Genomic DNA, 20,551 nt, shown 5'->3' with positions numbered 1-20,551 from the left:
CTAATCAGTGGTCTTGCTGGGACAGGAACCCTGTCTGCCTGTTGCAAAAGCTGCAGTTCTCTGTCAGGCCACTGCCTTTGCTGAGGATTCTTCTAGCACCTGCATGGGGACTCTCCTAACTAGGACCAGGAAGAGTCCCTGTAGAAGCAGCTTCGCGTACCACCTTCTTCCCTCCTGTCTTCCTTCCAAAACAGTAGGGAAAGAGGCTGAAATTGCTTCTCCATCATGCAGTCCCTGAAGTAGGTTCTCTAAAGTCAAGACTTCTCAAGAGAAAGTAAGACAACACCTCAACAGGAACTTACAAGGAATGGCAAACTTCTAATTGATGGCATTAAACAAAACATCTTCCACACCATCAAGGAGCTTCTTGCAAGGGAATGAAAAATGGACAACTCATTGCTGCTTAGCTAGGGCTTGTTGTTCCCAGCCTGGATGGCTGGGATGTTGAGGGAAAGGACAGTTGAGACTCTAAGGAAGATCAGGCAAGTCCTTTAATTTCTTTGAGCCTCATTTCCACAGCTATCAAATGCAGATAATGGCATAATTTTGTCTTAATTGTTGTGGGGAGGAATAAACAAGATTTAAATGTAAAAATTTTTCTAGCAGAAGATCATGTATATAGTAAGTGCTCCATTAAGTATTGGCTATTATTGTAAATCAGTTCATTTTTTAAAATGCCATCTCTAAACTGATGATTTGAGAAGTGGAGGTGTAGAGAACTGGTGCCTTGTTCTACTGAAAGCAAAGAACCCTCAGGCTGGGCTGGGGAAGTTATCTGAAGAACAGAAGAGAGACAATGTCAATACTACAGCAAGAGTCCCAGGAATAGGATGTGAAAGCTATCTGGCTGCGACATCTGTCACCCCATTGATCGCCAGGGTTGATTCGGCTGATCTGGCTGGCTAGGCGGGTGTCCCCTTCCTCCCTCACCACTCCATGTGCGTCCCTCCCGAAGCTGCGTGCTGGATCAAAGAGGATGACCTTCCCCGATAGAGGAGGACCATTCTTCGGTCAAGGGTATATGAGTAGCTGCGCTCCCTTGCTAGAACCTCCAAACAAGCTCTCAAGAGTCTCAGGAACAGTGATGCCTGTCATGCATGGGGTTGGTGCTCTTTTATTTGTGCCAACTCAAACTTAAGTTTCAGGCTTAGAACAAACAGGTTATCTTCCTAAAGAGGGCTCAGGTCCAAGCTCCTAGCCTTAGGGAGCTGGGCTGGACCTCAAGCGGTTCCTAAGAAGCCTGTAATCCCAGTACTTGGGAAGCTGTGGCAGGAGGATGGCAAGTTTAAGGCCAGCCTCAGCAACTTCATGAGATCCTGTCTCAAAAAATATAAAGGGCTGGGGATAAAGCTCAGTGGCAGAACACCTCAGTGTTCAATCCTCAGTTCAACCAGGTGTGTGTGGGGGGGGGAACACAAAGAAGGAACAATGAGGCCTATGAAGCCAGCTCATTTATTCCTCATGGGAGGAGCCTATTTGTGACTATTTAGAACAATCTTGAAGCTAAGTGTATTGAGACTATTTTTCTATTGCTAAAGAGATAGAGTTTGTGGAGGTGACAGGGCAAAAAAGTTGAAATCATCTGGGACCTTGGGGAGAGGGAGAAAGACACACAGGATTGCAACCCAGGTTTCTTTGCATCTGGATGGCAGCATGACCTGAGGGTACTTGGAATAATTCCCCAATTGGAGGAGAAATCAACAGAAAAGCGGATGCTAAGACAGGAAGCATGGATTAGGGCACATGGCAGGGAAAAATACTATGTGATCATGAAAACAGTCATTATGAAGACTGTAGCAACATGGAAATGGTTTGTAACATATTGTTAAGGAAAATATGCTACTTGTACGTTACAACTGCAAATAAGTACCTGTGTGTACTGACAGAGACCAAAAGAACTCAGAAAAGTGGAAACAGTTATGCTAGCAAGGCAGAAGAGTGGGCGAGATAAGCTGTATATGTATTTGGGTTTTCTTTTTTGTTTTGTCATACTGGCAATCAAACCCAGGGCCTGGCACACACAAGGCAAGCTTAGGTTTTCTTATATGGTATCATGATGCATGCATTAACATAGAATGAAAAATCAGAACTGAAGGGCAGCAGGGTTGGATAAGAATGAAATACAAGCCCATGTCTTAGCCAGATCATTGCCAGTTGTTTGTCAGATCCTTTTTCCTCTCCTCTTACTGGTTCCCCCAAACTTTCCCTTATTGAGAGAGCTAAGGAGGGGAAGAAAGCAGCTGGTTTGGGTGAAACTCAGAGAAACCCACAAGAGGTCCCAGGGATGGTTCTGAACATACTTGAACTGGGCCAACAGATCCAAAAGCTGCTCAGGGCGGTGTCTGTGCCAGGAGACAGGCATGAACAATTTAGAAAAAAATCTAGAAACAACCAACTGCCCATTAGCAGTGAAACAGATAAATCAACTGGTACATTCATATAATGGAACACTTTCCAGAACTGAAAATAAATGAACTAGATATAAAGGTCAACAGGAGTAAGTCTTGAAAACACACTGGTAAGTGAGAAAAGCAAGTTGCAAGACGATATTTCAGCATGACAGCATTTTAAGCATGCTCCTAAACGACACACCAAGCAAAACTATATATTATTCATGGATTCATATATATGCAGGAAAAATGTGGAAACAGCTTGTGAAGTTACACATTAAATGTATGGCAGTGTTTCCCCAGGGAAGAGGAAAGAGAAAGGAAGGAGAATAAAAGGACCCTCCCCTTTGTCTGTAATGCTCCCATTCATTTGTGTTTTCTTTATATCACTTTCGGATGCTGCAGACTGAACACAGGGCCAGGAGCCCATTTGTTTATATTTTAAATACCTGAGCAAAAATGTCCATGGGGGGGTGGTGGAGGCCCATGGGTGTTTATTACAGTATTCTCTGCCCTTACTTGCCTTTTTCTGTGTTCTCACAATTAAACACGACATACAAAATAGAACACCAAGGCCGCTGAGTAGTTTCCCAGGCTGCCCCCAACGTGCTCTCAGCAGCTGACGGGGCCAGTTCTAGACAGGCCACACCAGCCCTTTGAATACTGAGATTTAGCTTAAAAAAAAAAAAAAAATCCCAGAATCGGCGGCTTGCCTTCTACTGATAGGAAAAAAAAAAAGAAAGAAAGAAATCTAAGTTCCAAATGTGTCCTTTTTATATCTACAGATTTTTGCTTCAAATCCATTTTTTTTTTAAAGGGCAAGAAAGAGGGCAAAGGAAGGGAGAGAGGAAAAAAGAGGGAAATAGAAGGAAAGGAAAAAGGAAAGGGAGAAGAAAGAGTGGAGGAGAAGGATGGAGCAAGAAAAAAAGAGAAACTGAAATGCTAGAGTCTGTAAACAAGTCAAAATAACACCTGGCATTTAGCCAGGGGAATGTTAGAGTTCGTAAACAAGTCTGGATGGTGCCTGGCAAAATGCCAGAGGGAGTGGTTTGAGAAGTAACAAAAGCAAGCCATTAAGTGTGGAGATTCCTGATTGGTTGACTGCTGTATCTAGTTTATGCTAATTAGATAAGCTGTGTGGAATGTATAAATACTGCTCCTGTCCTGCAATAAACGGCTCCTACTCCTGCTGTATCAATCTACACAAGTTATTCTTCCCCCCCCCCCCCAGTTAGAGCGTGTACACATGTACAAGCACACACGAAACAAAACCAGTTAGAGCCCCTAGCCCAAGAGAGAAGGGACACTAAGCCTATGAGCTGCAAAGAACAGGGTGTTCTATGACACCCCAGGATTACTTAAGACAATTGCTAATGGGATTTGCCCTTTGCCAAGTGTGTCTAAATGGTTTCCTTAGAAAGGCATTTTTAAACAGCTTATAAGGCCACAAACTCCCCAGTCTGCATAAAATCCTGGGAGTAGATAGGCCTTAGACCCAGGGGAAGCCAGCTATGCCCATAATACAAAGGAAATGAATAGAAACTAAATGCCAGGTCCTCGGTGAGCTCGGGTAGCCCTGTGAAGACCACCAGTTCACACAGCCTGGGCTAGGTCCACGACACCCAAAACAATCACAGCAACCAGTCAGCTGGCAGCGGCAAGGCATTTGTGCCATCCAACCAGGGGCAAACTCAACCAGCAAGGTAGCAAGACCCTGTCTTAAAATGAAATATAAAATGGGCTGGGCGTGTAGCCAGTTGTAAAATCTCCCGGGTTCAATCCCCAGTACCAAAACAAAAACAGAAAGCATAATGGTAAGTGAAGAGAGAGAGAAGTGGAATGAGAGCCCCACGCACACAGGAAGAGCCACACAGGAAGCAGGCGCTCACCCAGAGACAGCCCTGTGTGATCTGCTGAAGACTGGACACTCACAGAGCCAGAAGCCTGCTACGTACGTGTGTGCTTGTACATGTGTACACGCACGTGTGCATTTACATCTAAACATGAAGTTATAAGCACAGAGTTACACAAAAGATCAGAAATATTCAGATTCAATAAAAAAAACTGACAATTTTGTGATCCTAGAATAGAGTATGAAAGAAAACAGCTCCTTCAAGGCTGAAGGTATTCAGAGCTAGACTGCAGACCTGTAGGCATCCACAGAGGCCAAGCAACGTTCAGTGGAGGGATGGTGCATCCTGTAGGGGGAGCTATCAGCTTCTAAGACCAGAGAGAGCAGTGATACCAATTAAACCAGGGCTCTGAAGGTGAGAGGAGCAACCTAATTGAGAGCAAGGACATGGCACTATAAACAGGCTGTGGGTTGGGCAGGAAAGCTGGTTACTTGCAAACTTGATGCACTGAGAAGATAGTTTCAAAGAGTTGGAATAATCTTAAGTGGGCATCTTTCAAACCTAGGAAGATCTAGAATTAAGTTTAGAAAATATCAAACTCATTTGTGTTTTTATATATCAAAAAATCCAAGCACATTTAGTATATAACTCAAGATTTAGATTTAATTAAGAGAATGTGGTCTGTTAGAGTAACAGGTCCATCCTAGGATTCCAATATTAAAATACATTATCGAGAACTTAATGCAAACTTGCGTTTTGTTTTGTTTGGAAATTGAACCTAGGGGTGCTTAAACACTAACCCACCTCTCCAGTCCTTTATATTTTTTACTTTGTTTTTTATTTTGAGACAGAATCTCACTAAGTTGCTTAGGGCCTTGCTAAGTTGCTGAGACTGACTTTGAACTTGTGATCCTCCTGCCTCAGCCTCGTGAGCCAATGGAATTGTAGGAGTGCACTCTGTAGACTTTTGAGATTTTTAAGTTGGACCCTGTGACAGTAATTCTACATTTAAGATAACCTAAGAATCATCATATCTATGTCTAATTTACTGGAGTTAGTAGATGGACTCAAACACCAAAGAACATTTTGTTTGTCCTTCAATTAAATATTTTTAAGAGATTTAAGTATATAAATCAGTTAGAAATGTTTAAAGGAGTAAACTCGAAGTTTGTAAATGGGTTCAACAGATCCCTAACAAGAAACTACTACAATTTCCTAAATATATACATAGAATTAAAAATTCAAAAGCCAGGTGGAGTGACAAATGCCCTTATCCCAGCCAGCTACTCAGCTACTCAGTAACATTACTGAGCCAGTAAGGTTACTTGAGCCCAGGAGTTCAAAACCAGCCTGAGCAACACAGCAAAACCCAAAATCAAGGGGGTAGAAGGGAAGAGAAGTCCTGATCTGATAGGGCTGGTTCCTTGTGAGGAGAAGAGACATCAAAGCTCTCTTCCTCTGCCATGAGGACACAGGGAGAAGCTGGCTATCTGCAAGGCAGGAAGAAAACTCTCACCAGGACACAAATCTACTATCACCTTATCTTGGTTCTCCAGCCTCAAGACTGTGAGAAATAAAGTCTTGTTTAAGCTGCCCAGTGTGTGGTCTTTTGTCCTGGCAGCCCTAGCAGACTGAGCTAGTCACTTAGTGGGTGATGATTGTTGTTGTTTTGTTTGTTTTATGGCTAAGATAGATCTGAGTATATCATGAGGTGAAAAGGAGCTGGAGGAGGGGCTGGAGTGTGGCTCAGTAGTAGAGGACCTACCTACATGTGTGAGGCCCTGGGTTCAATCTCTAACACTATACGGGGGGGGGGGGGGGAGAAAAGAAAAAATGGAAGAGACGAAGAGCAAGAAACTAGAACAAAGGTGGAGGCTTGGAGAGTAAGGATGAGACTGCGAATGAGGAGAGGGGGTGGGGCTGTTCAAAGACATGGAACCTGATGAAGTTACAGGAAAGTTTCATGGCACAGGGGGACACTTGCGGAATTCAGGAGAGCTATCTATATTGCCACTAATACAGGTCCGCTGAGGAAAGCGGCTGGAAGAGGGGAAAGGAACGAGGGGAAGGATGTGATGGCCATGGGACCTCTGTTGGTGGCCATGGGACCTCTGTTGGTGGTCATGGGTAAGTTTCCAGCTGGCCCTGCTCTGCATCCCTAGACCCGGGTCCAGCCTGTGCAGAGCTGTAGAGGCATGTTCTCAGCAGCCCTGCGGCCCACTTCAGGCTGCTTTGGTAACTAGTGGGATGAAAGCTTGCCTGAACTTGTACTTGTGAGAAGAAGGTTTCTGAATGGTAAGATCAATGTGAAACACTGCACAAGAACTTAATGACAACCTGTGCTTCACTGGGAAACCAGCTGCATAAGCCTCATGGATGACAGACTCCCACCTGTCCCATCTCACATGCCCTTACATAGGTGACAATGTGAGGCTGGGAGGAGCAGAAGCAGGGAGATGGCCTCCTCCCCTCTCCATAGGGCAGGCCTGTGTGAGGCTAGACAACCTGGCAGCAGAGTCCTGAGCTCCAGGGTAAGACTCAGTGTGTCCACCAGAAATATCAGTGGATGACCTGACTAAGGGATTTCTCTTCCAGTCTATAAATGTCAAAATGGTCAAGTCCAAGGATGCCTCAGGCTTTCTGTGATATTTCTGTGATACGGCCTCATCAGCCTCATCTCTGCTCTGCCCCAACAGCAAACCTCAGGCTTTCCTGAGGTATCAGTGTGGGGCAAAAAGTAAGCACATTACAAATATTTGTCCAAAGGTTTATTTTGACCTTTGTCTCTAATGTCCCAAACCCTTCATCTAACCCCACCTATTCTATAAGGCCCTGCTCTACAACTACCTCGTCTGGGAAGTCTTCCTGGATCAGTAGCTCTAAAGCCAGGGTTTCCTCTGAAACTTATTCTATTAAATGCTGCCGTGAGGAAACAAGGGGCAGGCAACACTGTGCCAGGGAGAAGTTGGAAGCCACAGAATGAGGAAGTAGGAGGTGGGGAGTTGGAAAAGTAGATATTTCCAAGCTGAAGAGAGATTATCACAGATGGCAGGGGATGGACATCATGGAGTCGGCAGACCAGAAAAAGGAAGGGTCCAATATGAGGCTGGGCTGCAAAGAACACTCATGGCTGGAGCTGGGTTCCAGAGGAATCTGACATTCTTTCAGTTTAGCTGTCTGGCTGCTGCTTGCCTAAGGACCAGGTCTTTCCAGATCAGCTTTGTGATCCTCAGCTAAGGGTCTCTTGTAGTCTGGGACCACATATGTACTTCTCATCCTTACGCTGCCAGGGCCTAAACTGCCCCAAATGAATGAGCCTCTGAAATTCATCCCTGTATTCTCTTCCTCCTCCACTATGGCCACCTGCTTTCTGGCTGTCTGGCTGTCTGAGCCACCCCTAATAACCATGGCTCCTATGTCCATAACATGTGCATGCTGACCACTGAGAATCAGAGGGAGAGTTCAGCTGAGTTTCTAAGGTCTAACGCAAAGAAAGAATTGTGGCCCATAATGAAATTTGAAGTATACAAAAGATCTTAAAATAAGTAAGTAAGTAAGTAAATAAATAAATAAATCCCCAAACCTGGGGCTGGAGTGTAGTTTAGAGGTAGAGAGTGTATTTAGCATGTCCAAGGCCCTGGGTTCAAACGCCAATCCCCAGTACCAAAAACCCAAATGAAACAGAATAAAACCAAAACTACCACCTGATTAAGCTTAGCTTTTACTGGGTGCTCTAGGATAATTTCTTGAGAATAAATTCCTATAAGTGGGATTTATAAATTAAGGCTATCAAACTGCCTAAAAAAAGTAACTTAAGGGTACAAGTCATTTTCAAGGCTGTTGATATATATTGCCAAATTGCTCTCCAAATTTATATCCCTATAAATCTCTTGATTTATATCCCTACTAGCCATCTGCTATCTTTCCCTACACTGGGATTAGATTATCATTTTTAGGGGATGGTTCTTTGCAAATGTGATAGATGCAAATTTAGTGTTCTCATCTGTAAATCATGAAATTATGCTGAATATTTTTCACATCCATACTGACAATGTATATAGGGTAAGTTGTCTGCTTCATATCTTATATCTTCTACTAAATTGTCTTGTCTTTTTAAACTGGTATCTGGAGAAAGCGCTTCCTTTATGAAAGAATATGGATTCTTTGCCATATATGTTACTAATATTGTTGGTTGCCTTTGTTTCAACATTATTATATTCTAAAGTTTATCTTCTTTAGGTGATAAAATAAAAATTTTCCTTCTATTCCTCTCTGTGTTAGCCAACAAATATTTGTAATGTGCTTACCTTTTGCCCCACACTGAAATATTCCCATTTTACTGAACAAAGAGAGGTTAAGTAACCTGATTGAGGCCACTGTAGTGGGGCTGGGATGTTGGTGGCCTGCAATAAGGTGGTGGTAATAAATGTGGAAAGAAATAAGCAGAAAACAATATCCTAGGAGAAGATCCACAGTGCCCACATCTGGCAGGAGAAGGAAAATTGACAATCTTGGCCTATCTTTGAGATGCCTCTGGGAGAGTATATTCCAAGGCTCAACCACATCACAGAAGCATATTTTTTGCATACTAGTACACAACCCACACACATAGCTGGAAGGGGAAGAACAGAGTCCAGATTGTGGTTGAGGAGCCTCTGTTAGGGAGTCAGAGGAAGCCACACATCGGAGACACCTGCTGGTATGTACAGGCAATGGGGATTTGAAAAATCCCAGGGTTTTCCCAGAATTACTAAAAGGCCAAGATGGAAAATCCATGGTTAGCAGAAGAGGTAGGGCAAAGGTGCTCTTGGATATGGCTCTAGGAGACAACAAAGTCTTGGTAACACTTAGGAAAGATTTGGGTCCTACCCAACCTACTGGTGAGTCTCACTGTAGCCAGGGAAGGAGCACTTCAAGTCACAAGCCAGAATAGAGGCTGAGGCTCAGCCAGGTGGAATGTGCTGGCCGTGCAGTTAAAAAAAGACAGTCACATCTCCATTTTAGGAAAATCACAGAGTCACTTTGAGGGTGAAGAACTGAATCCTGCAGGCAGAAAGGACAAAGACAACCCCCATGTAATTTTGGGGTGGGTGATAGGAATGGAACCTATGGCCTGAAACATGCTAGACAAGCTATCTGCCACTGAGCAACACAACCAACTCCTAGTTTAATTCTTATACTTGCCAAGTAAGTACTTCACTAAAAAAAAGTAAAGTACTGAATGAAGTATATTCATTCTGCTGAAGAATGAGAAGGAGTTGTTAGTATAATAAAGAATAGAAATACAGTTTGTTTCTCTCACAGTCTTTTTCGGGGGGGCAGGGGTGGACACCATGGATTAAATTCAGAGGTGCTTAACCACTGAGCCACAGTCCTTTCAATTTTTATTTTGAGAAAGGGTCTTGCTAAATTGCAGAGGCTGGCTCCTGTCTCAGCCTCCCAAGTTACTGGATTACCGGCACATGCCACCATACCTGGCTAATAATCATTATTTCTGAAAATCACTATGATTAGTACCACAAGTCCTGGTTCTAGACACTCTCAAGCAATTTCCTTACCCAAAAGGTTATTACCCACCACTCAGCCCCACCATGACGCTTCAGGAATTGTGAGAAGCGCTTTATGTATATACATATTCATGCTCTACACAATTTATTATCCCCACTTTTCAGAAGAGGAAACTGAAGCTCAAGAACTCTGAGTGATGGAACTAAAGGTCACTCTCTGTCACACACTGGTCTGTTTGACAGTAAAACCTCATTGTTTTGGCCTTGTCATTTGGGAGCATGTGTTCCGCGGCCCACCTATGTCAGAAGCTACTATGTCAGAAAGTGAGAAGTAGCTGTCTCACCAGGACAAGTACTTAAATCCACACCAAGTAATTTTTAAGATGGTGAAGAATATGAACATTCCTGGAAATAAAGGTGTTTTTTGGTTTTCTGTTTTTTCTGCTAAAGGGAAAAGGATGTGGGCTGGGGCTGTAGCTCAGTGGTGGAACACTTGTCTAGCATATGTGAGTCTCTGGGTTTGATCCTCAGAACCATATAAAAATAAATAAATGGAATAAAGGTATTGTTAAAAAAAATCTTAAAAAAAAAATAAAGAAAGGGATGTGGTGAACCTAGAGGGCCAATGGGCCTTGGTTGCCATCTAAGGAGCCACATGGAGTCAGGGCCTGGGATGCCTACCTTGGATTCCATATAGCCGGTTCAGGCGCGACCTCCGGGCCTCATCAGTGTAGGGGACAGCAAGCCAGGGCATCTCACTGAAGTACTGTTTGAATGATTCTTCTGACCTGCAGAGAGACACCCATGGAGAACAAGGTCCTATTATCCAGAATATACCTCCATTCAGTCCTCCCCACCCATTACAGAGTTGTGCCCGAAGCCCCTATAGGGCTGGGGTTCATGACATCATGCTCCTTGGACACCAGGCAATGGGAATGTTCTGTTCTACCCATTCTGTGTTCACCAAGAAGCAAATGCCTCCACACAGCAGGTGGAGCCCAAACTGAAGCTCCAGGCTGGCCACTGCAATATCCCCCTTGCTCACATCCTACCAATTATTCTCATGCCTAGATGTTCATTTTCAACCCAGACAGGTCTTACTATTCCAGGGAGCTCAGACATACACAGCTATTGTATTCCCTGTGATATTTCTACTCTGCATAGGGAACCGTGATGTGTACAAGACCATAAATTTAAAACCAAGCATACACCTGTGAGTCCATGTTTAAGAAATTCTAGGGAAGACAAAACTACTCAAGTGATAGTGAGTACATCCGAGGTTCCTTGGAGCTGGAATTTGGGGATGAGGACTGATTGATAAGAGCCACAAAGGAATCTTTTGAGTGATGGATACATTCTGTATCTTAACTTTGACGATGCAATTATATAGGTAAATATATTTGGCAAAACTCACTGAATTGTGTACCTTAAAGGTATTCCTTTTATTGTATAGAAACTATATTTCAATAAAAGTGATGTTGCTTAAAGTTTTTTAAAAAGGGACTGCTCCGCCTGACATGCCTTTAGGCTTGCCCCCACTCTACACACTGAGACAGGGAGCTGTGGGGAGGAACCATGGGCCATTAAGACAAGCATGGGATAGTGCGGTGCCAAGTTACATAACAATATGCAAAAGGCCTTCCGCGTGCCGGCATCTCAGCAGCCCTTCTGTGAACAGCGTCCTGAGAGACAGAAGTGCCTGGGGACCCAGGCTGAACAGGGCTGGAATTCTGAGTTGAAGGAAGCTTGGTGATACGTGACGTGACGTCGGAAAGAGAAGCAGAGGAAATTGAGGCTAAAAGGACCTGAACTTGCTCCAGGAAGAATGTCTGTCTTTCTTGCTTTTGTGATTCAAACAGCCCCCAGACAGAGTGCATGACCAGGGCTAAGAAAAATGACTGCACGTGCAGCAAGACAGCCGTCAGATCCCATCAGGCGCTGGCTCTCTTCCATCTCCCCACTCTGTATCTTTTCCTCACAATCTAGAAAGCTGTTTGAACAAATTGGAAAACAAATCCAAATCCAAAATGGCCCAGGTCTGGATTGGGATGTGCCCCAGTGTTCACAGCAAGAAAAGGTTTTTCTTGGTTCCCTTCAGACAATTATAGGAGCAAATGTGAAATGTATCTATCTGGCCCTCTGCCAAAAGTGCCAGATATGCCTTCCCCAAGTGCTGCCTCCACTCCTACAGCAAGGAAGTAAGAAGTGTAAGGTGAAAGAAATGGATGCTAACCACCTCGGGAAAGGGAAGCAGCACCACCTTGCACAGGCACGCCTCACCTGTCTGCGCTAACGAAGATGATCTCAAATTTCTGGCCGGCCTCCTTGATCTTCCGGTAGGATTCCACCAGCACCCGTGTGAGGCTTCGGCAGGGTGGGCACTGAAAGAAAAGATCAGGACCTTGCTGTGCCATCAGAGGAAGACCCAAGTGAGATTGGGACACAAAAGAGGTGGAACTGAGCTTGCTCCTCTTCATGAACCAACATTCAGCACACAAGGGCCCCCTGCTCCATAGTGAGCCAGCAGGCAGTGGTTAGAACAGTCCCCTTGGGAACCCTTAAAGGCTCATGTGAATGGGTTAAGGGGAATATCCTTTCAGATCAATCAAAAGAAGTCATTTTGGGGGCTAGGGATTTAGCTCAGTGGTAAAGTGTTTACCTAGCTCACACAAGGCCATGGGTTCTATCCCCAGGACTGAAAAAAAAATTTTTTTAAAGTTAGTTTCTTGCTGCTATTATCATTTATAACATTAAGCACTAATTGCATGCCAACACTGCATCAGGAGCAGGAGAAGACAAGAAGGCCAGAGAATTCCTGCCAGAGCAGACACCCCCAGATGCCAACCACAGCTGAGCTCAGTGGTGACATCAGTGCTCCTATTTGTCTGGACTTAGGGGGGACCAACCACTCACCCAGTGTGCGGAGAAATAGACTCCCACATGAGACCCCTCCAGGCTGCTGCTCTCCAGGGACTGCCCATTATTTCTAAGTAAGGGCCCTGCGATGACTTCCCTGAAGGGCTTAGGTCCCCACGGGAATTCCAGACCTGAAAAAGCAACAGATGGCAATGTTAAGACTCCTCCTTATGGCATGGGGCCCAGGAGCCACTGAGCTGCAGGCAGGACAACTTCACCATCAAATGCTATCTGTTAACACAGCCATGGGATATGCAGCTCACATGCAAACAAAAGAACTCATCCACTACCTGTGGGGCAACAGCTCCCAAGCCTGCACGGGGCCACCTCTGGATACAGAAGCAAGGCTGAGGACAAAACTGAGCAGACTCCCCAGGTAATTCTGATGGTGGGGCAGGGCTGCGAATCCCTGCCTCAGGCGTTAGCCACAAATTGATGCAATCTAAATCCTAGCATCTCAGTCGTTCTCAATGCTGACCACATGTTAAAATCTACAGGGGAATTTTAAAATATAATGCTCCGGGGCCCCATCCCCAGAGAATCTGATTATATTGGTCTGGGTTGGAGCTAAGGGAACCAAGTGAGAATTTAAGTCTAATAAAAGGAAAGATTAAAACCCACCCAACCCAGATGGTCAACATTCTGATAACACTTAAGCTCCTGGCGGAAGAGTAAATAATATGCTCTCAGTTCTACAGAAAAATATGTTCTTACAGGGTGGTCTGTGGCCCACTGCTTCAGAATTGCCTGAGAGATCCAGGACTAGAGGGAGAAGTATAGACCAGTTTTAAAAAATGCAGGTGGCCAAGCCCACCCTGAAATAAAAGAATATAAAAATCTCCGGGGAGCCAGGCTTGGTGGTGCACGCCTATATTCCCAGTGACTCTGGAGGCTGAGGAAGGAGGACTGCAAATTCAAGGCCAGCCTCAATAATTTAGCCCCCCCCCCCCAGGATGAGGCTCAGTGTCTAAGTGCCCCTGGGTTCAACCCTCCTAACCAAAATAAAACCAAAAACAAAAAAAACCTCGATTCCAATCTTTGGGGTATATGTGTGCATGTATGTGTGTACGTGCAAGTGTGTTTAAATCTTCACTGCAACACAGACAGCAATGAAGCCATGGTGATGGTGAGAAAGGTTGAGCATCTCTAACCTGAAATTTAAAACTATCTGAGTCTTTTTTTTTTTTTTTTGGTACTAGGGATTGAGCCCAGGGGTGCTTAACCACTGAGCCACATCCCCAGCCCTTTCAGCCCTTTTTGGTATTTTATTCAGAGATGGTCCCACCGAGTTGCTTAGGGCCTTGCTATGTTGCTGAGGCTGCCTTTGAACTCTCAACCCTCCTGCCTCAGCCTCCAGAGCTGCTGGGATTACAGGCATGCGCCACCTTGCCCGGAGAATCATTTTGGTGCTCAAAAAGTTTTAAGATTCCAGAGTATTTCAGAGTGTTGGATTAAGAATGTTCAACTGGTAAACTCTGTGCAAATATTTCAAAATATAAAAAATTTTGAAATCTGAAACATTTCTGCTCCCAAGCATTTCAGATGAGGGATACTCAATCTATCTTTAAATTTCGAGAGAGAGGGGCTGGGGTTGTGGCTCAGCGGTAGAGTGCTCGCCTAGCACGTGCAAGGCACTGGGTTCGATCCTCAGCACCACACATAAAAGTAAATAAATAAAATAAAGGTATTGTGTCCATCTACCAAAAAAAAAAAATGGGGAGAGAGAAAGGCCCCTTTAGTTTGCCTCCGATTGTGAAGTTAACAGCTGCTACTGAGAAAAGCACTGGAAAGCCGGGTGTGATGGTGCAGGCCTGTTATCCTAGTTACTTGGGAGGCTGAGGCAGGAGGGTGAAAAGTTAGAAGGTGGCATGGGCAACTTAGCGAAACCCTGTCTCAAAATAAAAAATAGAAATGACCAGGAAGGTAGTTCAGTGGTGGAGCACATCCCCAGGATGGCAAAAAAGAGAAAGGAAGGGAAGAAAAGAAAAGAAATAGCACAAGCGGTCAGTATCTTGGTTTTTGCTGCTTTTCAACAGCCTCCTTAGACTTCAAAGCTGAACTTTCTTTTCCAGATTCCAATTCCTTCATCCCATGAATTAAAGTCCCCTAGAGGGACATTCTTATCCCTTTAAAAATCTTAACCATGACCTACAAAATACCATAATTTCATCAAGACAATGTTCTCTAGCCACGTAAACCCACTTACACATATTTATTAGCATTCCCTGTACCAAGGAGGAGGGGGCTAGGGCAGGGGAAGGAGCGGGAGTCAGGTCATAAGTGCGGATAGACAGGCTGAAGCTTCACCTTCTGGGTCATCACGGATCACCAGGAGCCCATTTCTGCACACGACCTTCCCAGTGGTGGCATCTAGGAATATTAGCGATGGAATGTTGGAAATTCGGTATTTGTTCCAAAGTTTAAGCTGTAAAAAGAAAAATAAAAGGTCAGGGTTAAATCCAAGCCAGATTAATTGCAGAGTTCTTTTGAGACCCTCAGGAGATGAGTGAGAAAATCACTAAAGTGTAAATAAAGAAATAACTGGGCTAAAGCAGGATGCTGGGCATAAAGGGACAGCTGACTATAATTCCCACACTCCCGTGAGGCAGATACATAGCAGGAGAACCCAGACTCCACCCAGGCTCAAGCTGTGACAGAGGATGATGGAGGACCAGGCTTCTCCTCTCCTGGCTCTCCCATAGGCACATTCTCTGAAACGCATGGTCATGAAAATGGATGACACGTGTTTGACACAATCAGACCTCCACCAGGTGGTTAAGCAAGGAAGGGAAGCATCTCCACCCACCAGCAGCCAATCGCTCCCCTGCTTTCCCATTCTGTGGTGTTCCCCTTAGCCCCATGGGAGAGGGACAGCTTTTCCAACAAGAGCAAGTGGTTCAAATGTGCCACTCACCCCCTCAGCCCCTCACCAGACCTGCTAAGATGTGTGCCATTTGGCCTACCATACACAGGGCAGCGATATCCCATACCAGCCCCAACCCACAGCTCTAGGTGCCACTCCAAACAACCTTGGGGCTGCTGGCAGACTGTTCACGTTGGCTGTGCAAACTGTCAGAAGCCCTGGGTCTAGGAGGGATGAAGCTGAGAAAACCCGAACATGACAGCCCAGGCGGGAAGCCAGGTATGTGTGGGCCCATGTTTGCTCACTGCCATGGGTGAGAACCGTTCTAAGTGGGCCTGCTTGTTCTGAAACTTAACTGCCAAGCCCCCAAAGCAAGACCATTAAATGAAATGTTGGGTTGGTAACACATCTCCAGAGAGGAAAAAAATGAAGAAAGATGGCCCAAGGGCCCACTGGTTCGGCTACTCAGCTTTGAGCCTCCCTTCTAGACAGGGAGATTAAGTGCTTGGGCACTGGAGGAACAGGACACGGATGTGACACAGGATAACAGGCATCAGAAGGCAGACTGCATGCAGCAGAGGGAAAGGCACATGTGGCCATGATTGTCCCCCCTCCCCAACGGGGTACTGGTGACTAAACCCAGGGCCTTGCACATGCTAGGCAAGTGCTCTACCACTGAGCTACCCCCAGCCCCCCACCAGTTCTTTTCAGTTTAATTTTGAGATGGGGTCTCGGTTAAGTTGCCCAGGCTGGCCTCAATGTTGTGATCCTTCTGTCTTAGCCTCTGGGATTATAGGCGTGCCAAGAAACGTTAGGCTTCCCTGTCTGTAAAGACCCACATCTTGGCAGGAGAGGTTGTGGGACCCCACCTCAAACTGGGTGGGCCCTGCTTGCGGCTGCCTGTTTTTCCCAGCCCCACATTTCCGGTGGGTTCACAAAACAGCCTCTGCAGAGACAGTTTCAATGACTGATATTACATCATTCCAGAGAAACCTGATCCTGGGCTAACATTCCGAAGAGATTGGACAACAAGCAAGCATCCTGCCCCTGGGATCAGCTTCCTTAAGTTTGCTGTGCACGTATCCAGCCAGGAAGGTAGGGAGGAAAAAAGAAAAGAAAGAAGAAAGGGGGGAAAAGAGAGAAAAGGAAAGTTAAAATGATTGATGTTTTTGTTTTTGTTTTTTTGGTTTAAAAAGTAATTCGTGTGTGCGTGCGTGCGTGTATGTGTGTGTGTGTGTGTGTGTGTGTGTGTGAGAGTCAGGGGGAATAATTACTGGAAAAAATTGGGAACAGTAAAACACAAAAACTAAAGTAAAAAATGACCATGATTCACCATTTAGGAAAGTTTAGACATTTTACATTTCCACCAATAGCCAATGAGACAGCCTACTTCCTAGTACCCTCACCAACATTATCATTGACAATAGTTTTCCAATCTTTAAAAATATTTTTTTAGTTATACATGGACACAATATCTTTATTTTGTTTATTTATTTTTTTATGTGGTGCTGAGGATCGAACCCAGGATCTCTCACTTGTGAGGCGAGCGCTCTACCACTGAGCCACAATCCCAGCCCCAGTTTTCCAATTTTTTAAAAAAATATTTTTAAAAATTGCCATGGACCTTTATTTTATTTATTTATATGTGGTATTGAGACTTGAACTCAGTGCCTCACACATGCTAGGAAAGTGCTTCTCCACTGAGCTACAACCCCAGCCCTAGTTTTCCAATTTGAGGCTAGCCTTGAACTTGCGATTGATCCTGCCTCAGCCTCCTGAAGGCTGGGATTATAGGCATCCACTGCCACACCTGGTGAGAGGATATTTTAAAGGTAGGATAACATGTGTTGACTGGGATAATCTAGGAGAGAGAGAGAGAATAAAATTGAAGAGAAAGAGAATGGCAAGAACAAAGTCCATGAATGGACAAAGCAGTGTTATCTGGGTCATAAATGGGAAGGTGGGGTTGTAGAAACAGCCCATTTTAAAAATTTATACTCTGACTTCAAAGCAGTTTTTTATCTGAATAGAAAGTCATGCTATTTCTAAGTAAAGACACCTTTACTTTTTCTTTTCAATGGTCACACCATTTATTTCCTTTTTTTAAAGAACTATAATGGCTGGAACTTCCAGAACAGTGTTTAGTAACCAGCATCCTTATCTTCCTACCTTACTATAATGCACATATCTCAACGATCTCACCAGCAAATATAATATTAGTCATTGGTTTGAGATAGATATTCTTTAACATGTTAAGAAGAAAATATTCTTCCATAACCTTTTGACCAAAACTTGAATCAGGATTGTGTGACTATATTATGATGATGATGATGATGACAACGATGACGTCTAAGTTGCTGAGACTAGCCTTGAATTTGCAATCCTCCTGCCTCAGCCTCCAGAGTCATCAGGCATACAGGCATGTATCACCACAGCTGGCCTATTTTAACCTCTTGTAGTATTTTTCATTAGCAGCTCTTCTAAGGTTAAAGTATCCTTGCCTTCTTAGAAGAAATCCTCCCTGGTGTTGGTCCTGTGTATACTGTTAAGGATCGTTAGGATCATATCTTTTCTGGGCATAGGGGTTCCCCCAAGCAAATGGTACCTTAAAACGAGACTCTTTTTGTGTTAACTAGACTGTTCCCTAAAGTAAACTGCAGCCTGTGAGCCTTAAAGAAATAGGACTGGATATAGGTCAGCGGTAGATCATGTGCTTAGGATTCATGAGGAGGTCGTGGGCTCCATCCTCAGCACCAAAAACCAAACTAATCAACAAAAGTAATAACAAGAACCACCAAAAAAAGAATTGGTGGTGGGTCTTTGCTTCCTGGGCAGCCCAGCCTCTCTGACTCTCAGTAGAGATGCCCCACCAAACAGAAGCTAGATAATGAGGAACTCAAATTACTCTGAGTTCTTCATGTAGAAAAAAAGAATTTTAACATCTTTCTCTGCCTTGCTGCAAACCACCACAGATATATCATTGTTCTCAGAATCCACCTTGAGGATCTAAGAATTTATAACTTCTGTGGCCCTCACTTTCCCTAGGGATCCCGTCCCCCTTCTTTCCCATGGGGACTCAGGAAGACAGCAGGTCTTGGCTTGTATTTTACACGGTCATCATTGGATCTTTGTTTCCAAGTAAAGGGCCACTGGTTTAGAGTAAAAAATAACAATTGCTTCTAAACTCGCCTGATACTGAAAAGTCAATCTTTTTATAGACTAGCCCATCATGGTCTAATTTTATACGATCGTGATTTATTTAGGAACTAGTGTCATTCATCAGTGAGCTGTATCTATCTGTGGATGGGCATGGACCATCTTTCTCATGCTGTGGCATCAAGACTACTTGGTTCTAAAACAGTGTGGAAGGTTCAGGAATAATCATTCCAACCTTATTGATCTTGATGCCTGAATCAGGATCTGATTCTTAGGCTTGAAAAGTTATCGGGCCTGTGCTGAGGGTTCCCTCATGCTGCCTGAAAATAAGGAAAGTTTGAGTTTAAAGAAATGAATTCTTGGACTAGGGCTGGGGCTCAGTGACAGAACACTTGCCTAGCATGTGTGAGGCACTGGGTTTGATCCTTAGCACCGCACACAAAAATAAATAAAATAAAGGCATGCTGGCCGTCTACAAATACGAAAAAAATTTTTTTTAAGAATATAAGAAATGAATTCTTTGTGTCTTCATGTGCTTGATACCTCAAATGTTCCAAAAAAGCCTCTGAAAATAACCTTTTTGGGTCACTTGAGGATAAAAGCTAAGGATCTTTTCACCAGGGAAAATACACATACCAAAAAAGTCTATGTGTAATTTCACAGAGCTCATGAATCCCTTGAAGCCTGTTAGCAGAACCTGCCTGATCATGGGAGGTCTATGGGCCCCAGATAAAGATTCCCTTGTCTTAAGAATTTATTTCAGTGCAGATCTTGACCTTATCTCCATGGGGAGAACTACATTATTGATTCATCTTTATTCCTGCCATTAAAATCTCCTCCAATAGAATTCCTCATAAAACTTGGAATGGAACCACCATTTGACCAGCTATCCCACTTCTTGGTTTATACCCAAAGGACTTAAAATCATCCTATTACAGTGATGCAGCCACATCAATGTATAGCAGCTCAACTCATAATAGCTAAACTATGGAACCAACCTAGGTGCCCTTCAACAAATGAATGGATAAAGAAACTGTGGTGTATATATATACACAATGGAATATTACTTAGCCTTAAAGAAGAATGAAATAATGGCATTTACAGGTAAATTGATGGAGCTGGAGAATATCATGCTAAGTGAAATAAATCAATCCCCCAAAAACCAAAGGCCGAATATTTTCTCTGATATGTGGATGCTAATTCACAATGGGCAGGGGGGTTAGGGAAGACTAGAGGTACTTTAGGTAGGGAGGAGGGAGGGAAGGGGAGCAGGTATGGGGGTAGGAAGGATAGGAGAATGAATCAGACATTGTTACCCTATGTACATATATAACTATATAACCGGTGGGATTGTCCACATTGTGTATAACCAGAAGAATGAGAAATTATTTATACTCCATTATATATAATGCTTCAAAATGCATTCAACTGTCATGTATAACTTACTAAAACACATTTTTAAAAATTAAAATTAATTAATTTTTTAAAAAGACATTGTCCCAGGGGCTGGGGTTGTGGCTCAGCGATAGAGCGCTTGCCTAGCGCATGTAGGGCCCTGGGTTGGATCCTTAGCACTACATACAAAATAAATAAAACAAAGGTATTGTGTACAACTACAACTAAAAAATAAGTATCTTAAAAAAAAAAAGACATTGTCCTGGATACAAAATTTAAAAAAAAAATCTCCAATAGAATCAGCATTTATAACTTATCTTACTATGTAAGATAATGGAGTTATGAACAGCAGATGATAAAAAGCCATTATCCTGCTGCTGCTGGGGTCTTTGACTCCTTCAGCACTGATTAGTGCCTAAGGAATCTAACCCACCTTTGTCTTCAAGGTGAGCACCCCCAAACCACTCAGGG

At 43.9% G+C, this 20,551-nt stretch overlaps 1 protein-coding gene and 1 non-coding gene across 4 annotated transcripts in view; both read right to left on the bottom strand.

Moving 5' to 3' along the window:
- The window catches only part of Nxn (nucleoredoxin), a 170,483-nt gene that overhangs the window by 10,034 nt on the left and 139,898 nt on the right, over positions 1-20,551 (bottom strand). For all 3 annotated transcript variants that reach the window (XM_046446895.2, XM_046446896.2, XM_046446894.2), the window contains exons 2-5: positions 14,974-15,091; positions 12,664-12,797; positions 12,031-12,131; positions 10,432-10,538 (exon numbers count right to left, since the gene is read on the bottom strand). In XM_046446895.2, coding sequence (XP_046302851.1) covers positions 10,432-10,538; positions 12,031-12,131; positions 12,664-12,797; positions 14,974-15,091 — 460 coding nt within the window. The remainder of the gene's footprint in view (positions 1-10,431; positions 10,539-12,030; positions 12,132-12,663; positions 12,798-14,973; positions 15,092-20,551) is intronic.
- On the bottom strand, positions 17,030-17,102 carry Trnav-cac (transfer RNA valine (anticodon CAC)). The gene has a single exon. It is a non-coding gene; the product is annotated as a tRNA-Val (tRNA).

Source organism: Marmota monax, unplaced genomic scaffold, assembly GCF_021218885.2.
Source record: "Marmota monax isolate L192 unplaced genomic scaffold, Marmota_monax_Labrador192_F-V1.1 WCK01_AAM20220418_F8-fsc00138, whole genome shotgun sequence".
In the NCBI taxonomy this organism is placed as follows: Eukaryota; Metazoa; Chordata; class Mammalia; order Rodentia; family Sciuridae; genus Marmota; species Marmota monax.
Note: the sequence above shows the minus strand (reverse complement) of the source record. Positions and strands in the feature narration are given on the sequence as shown.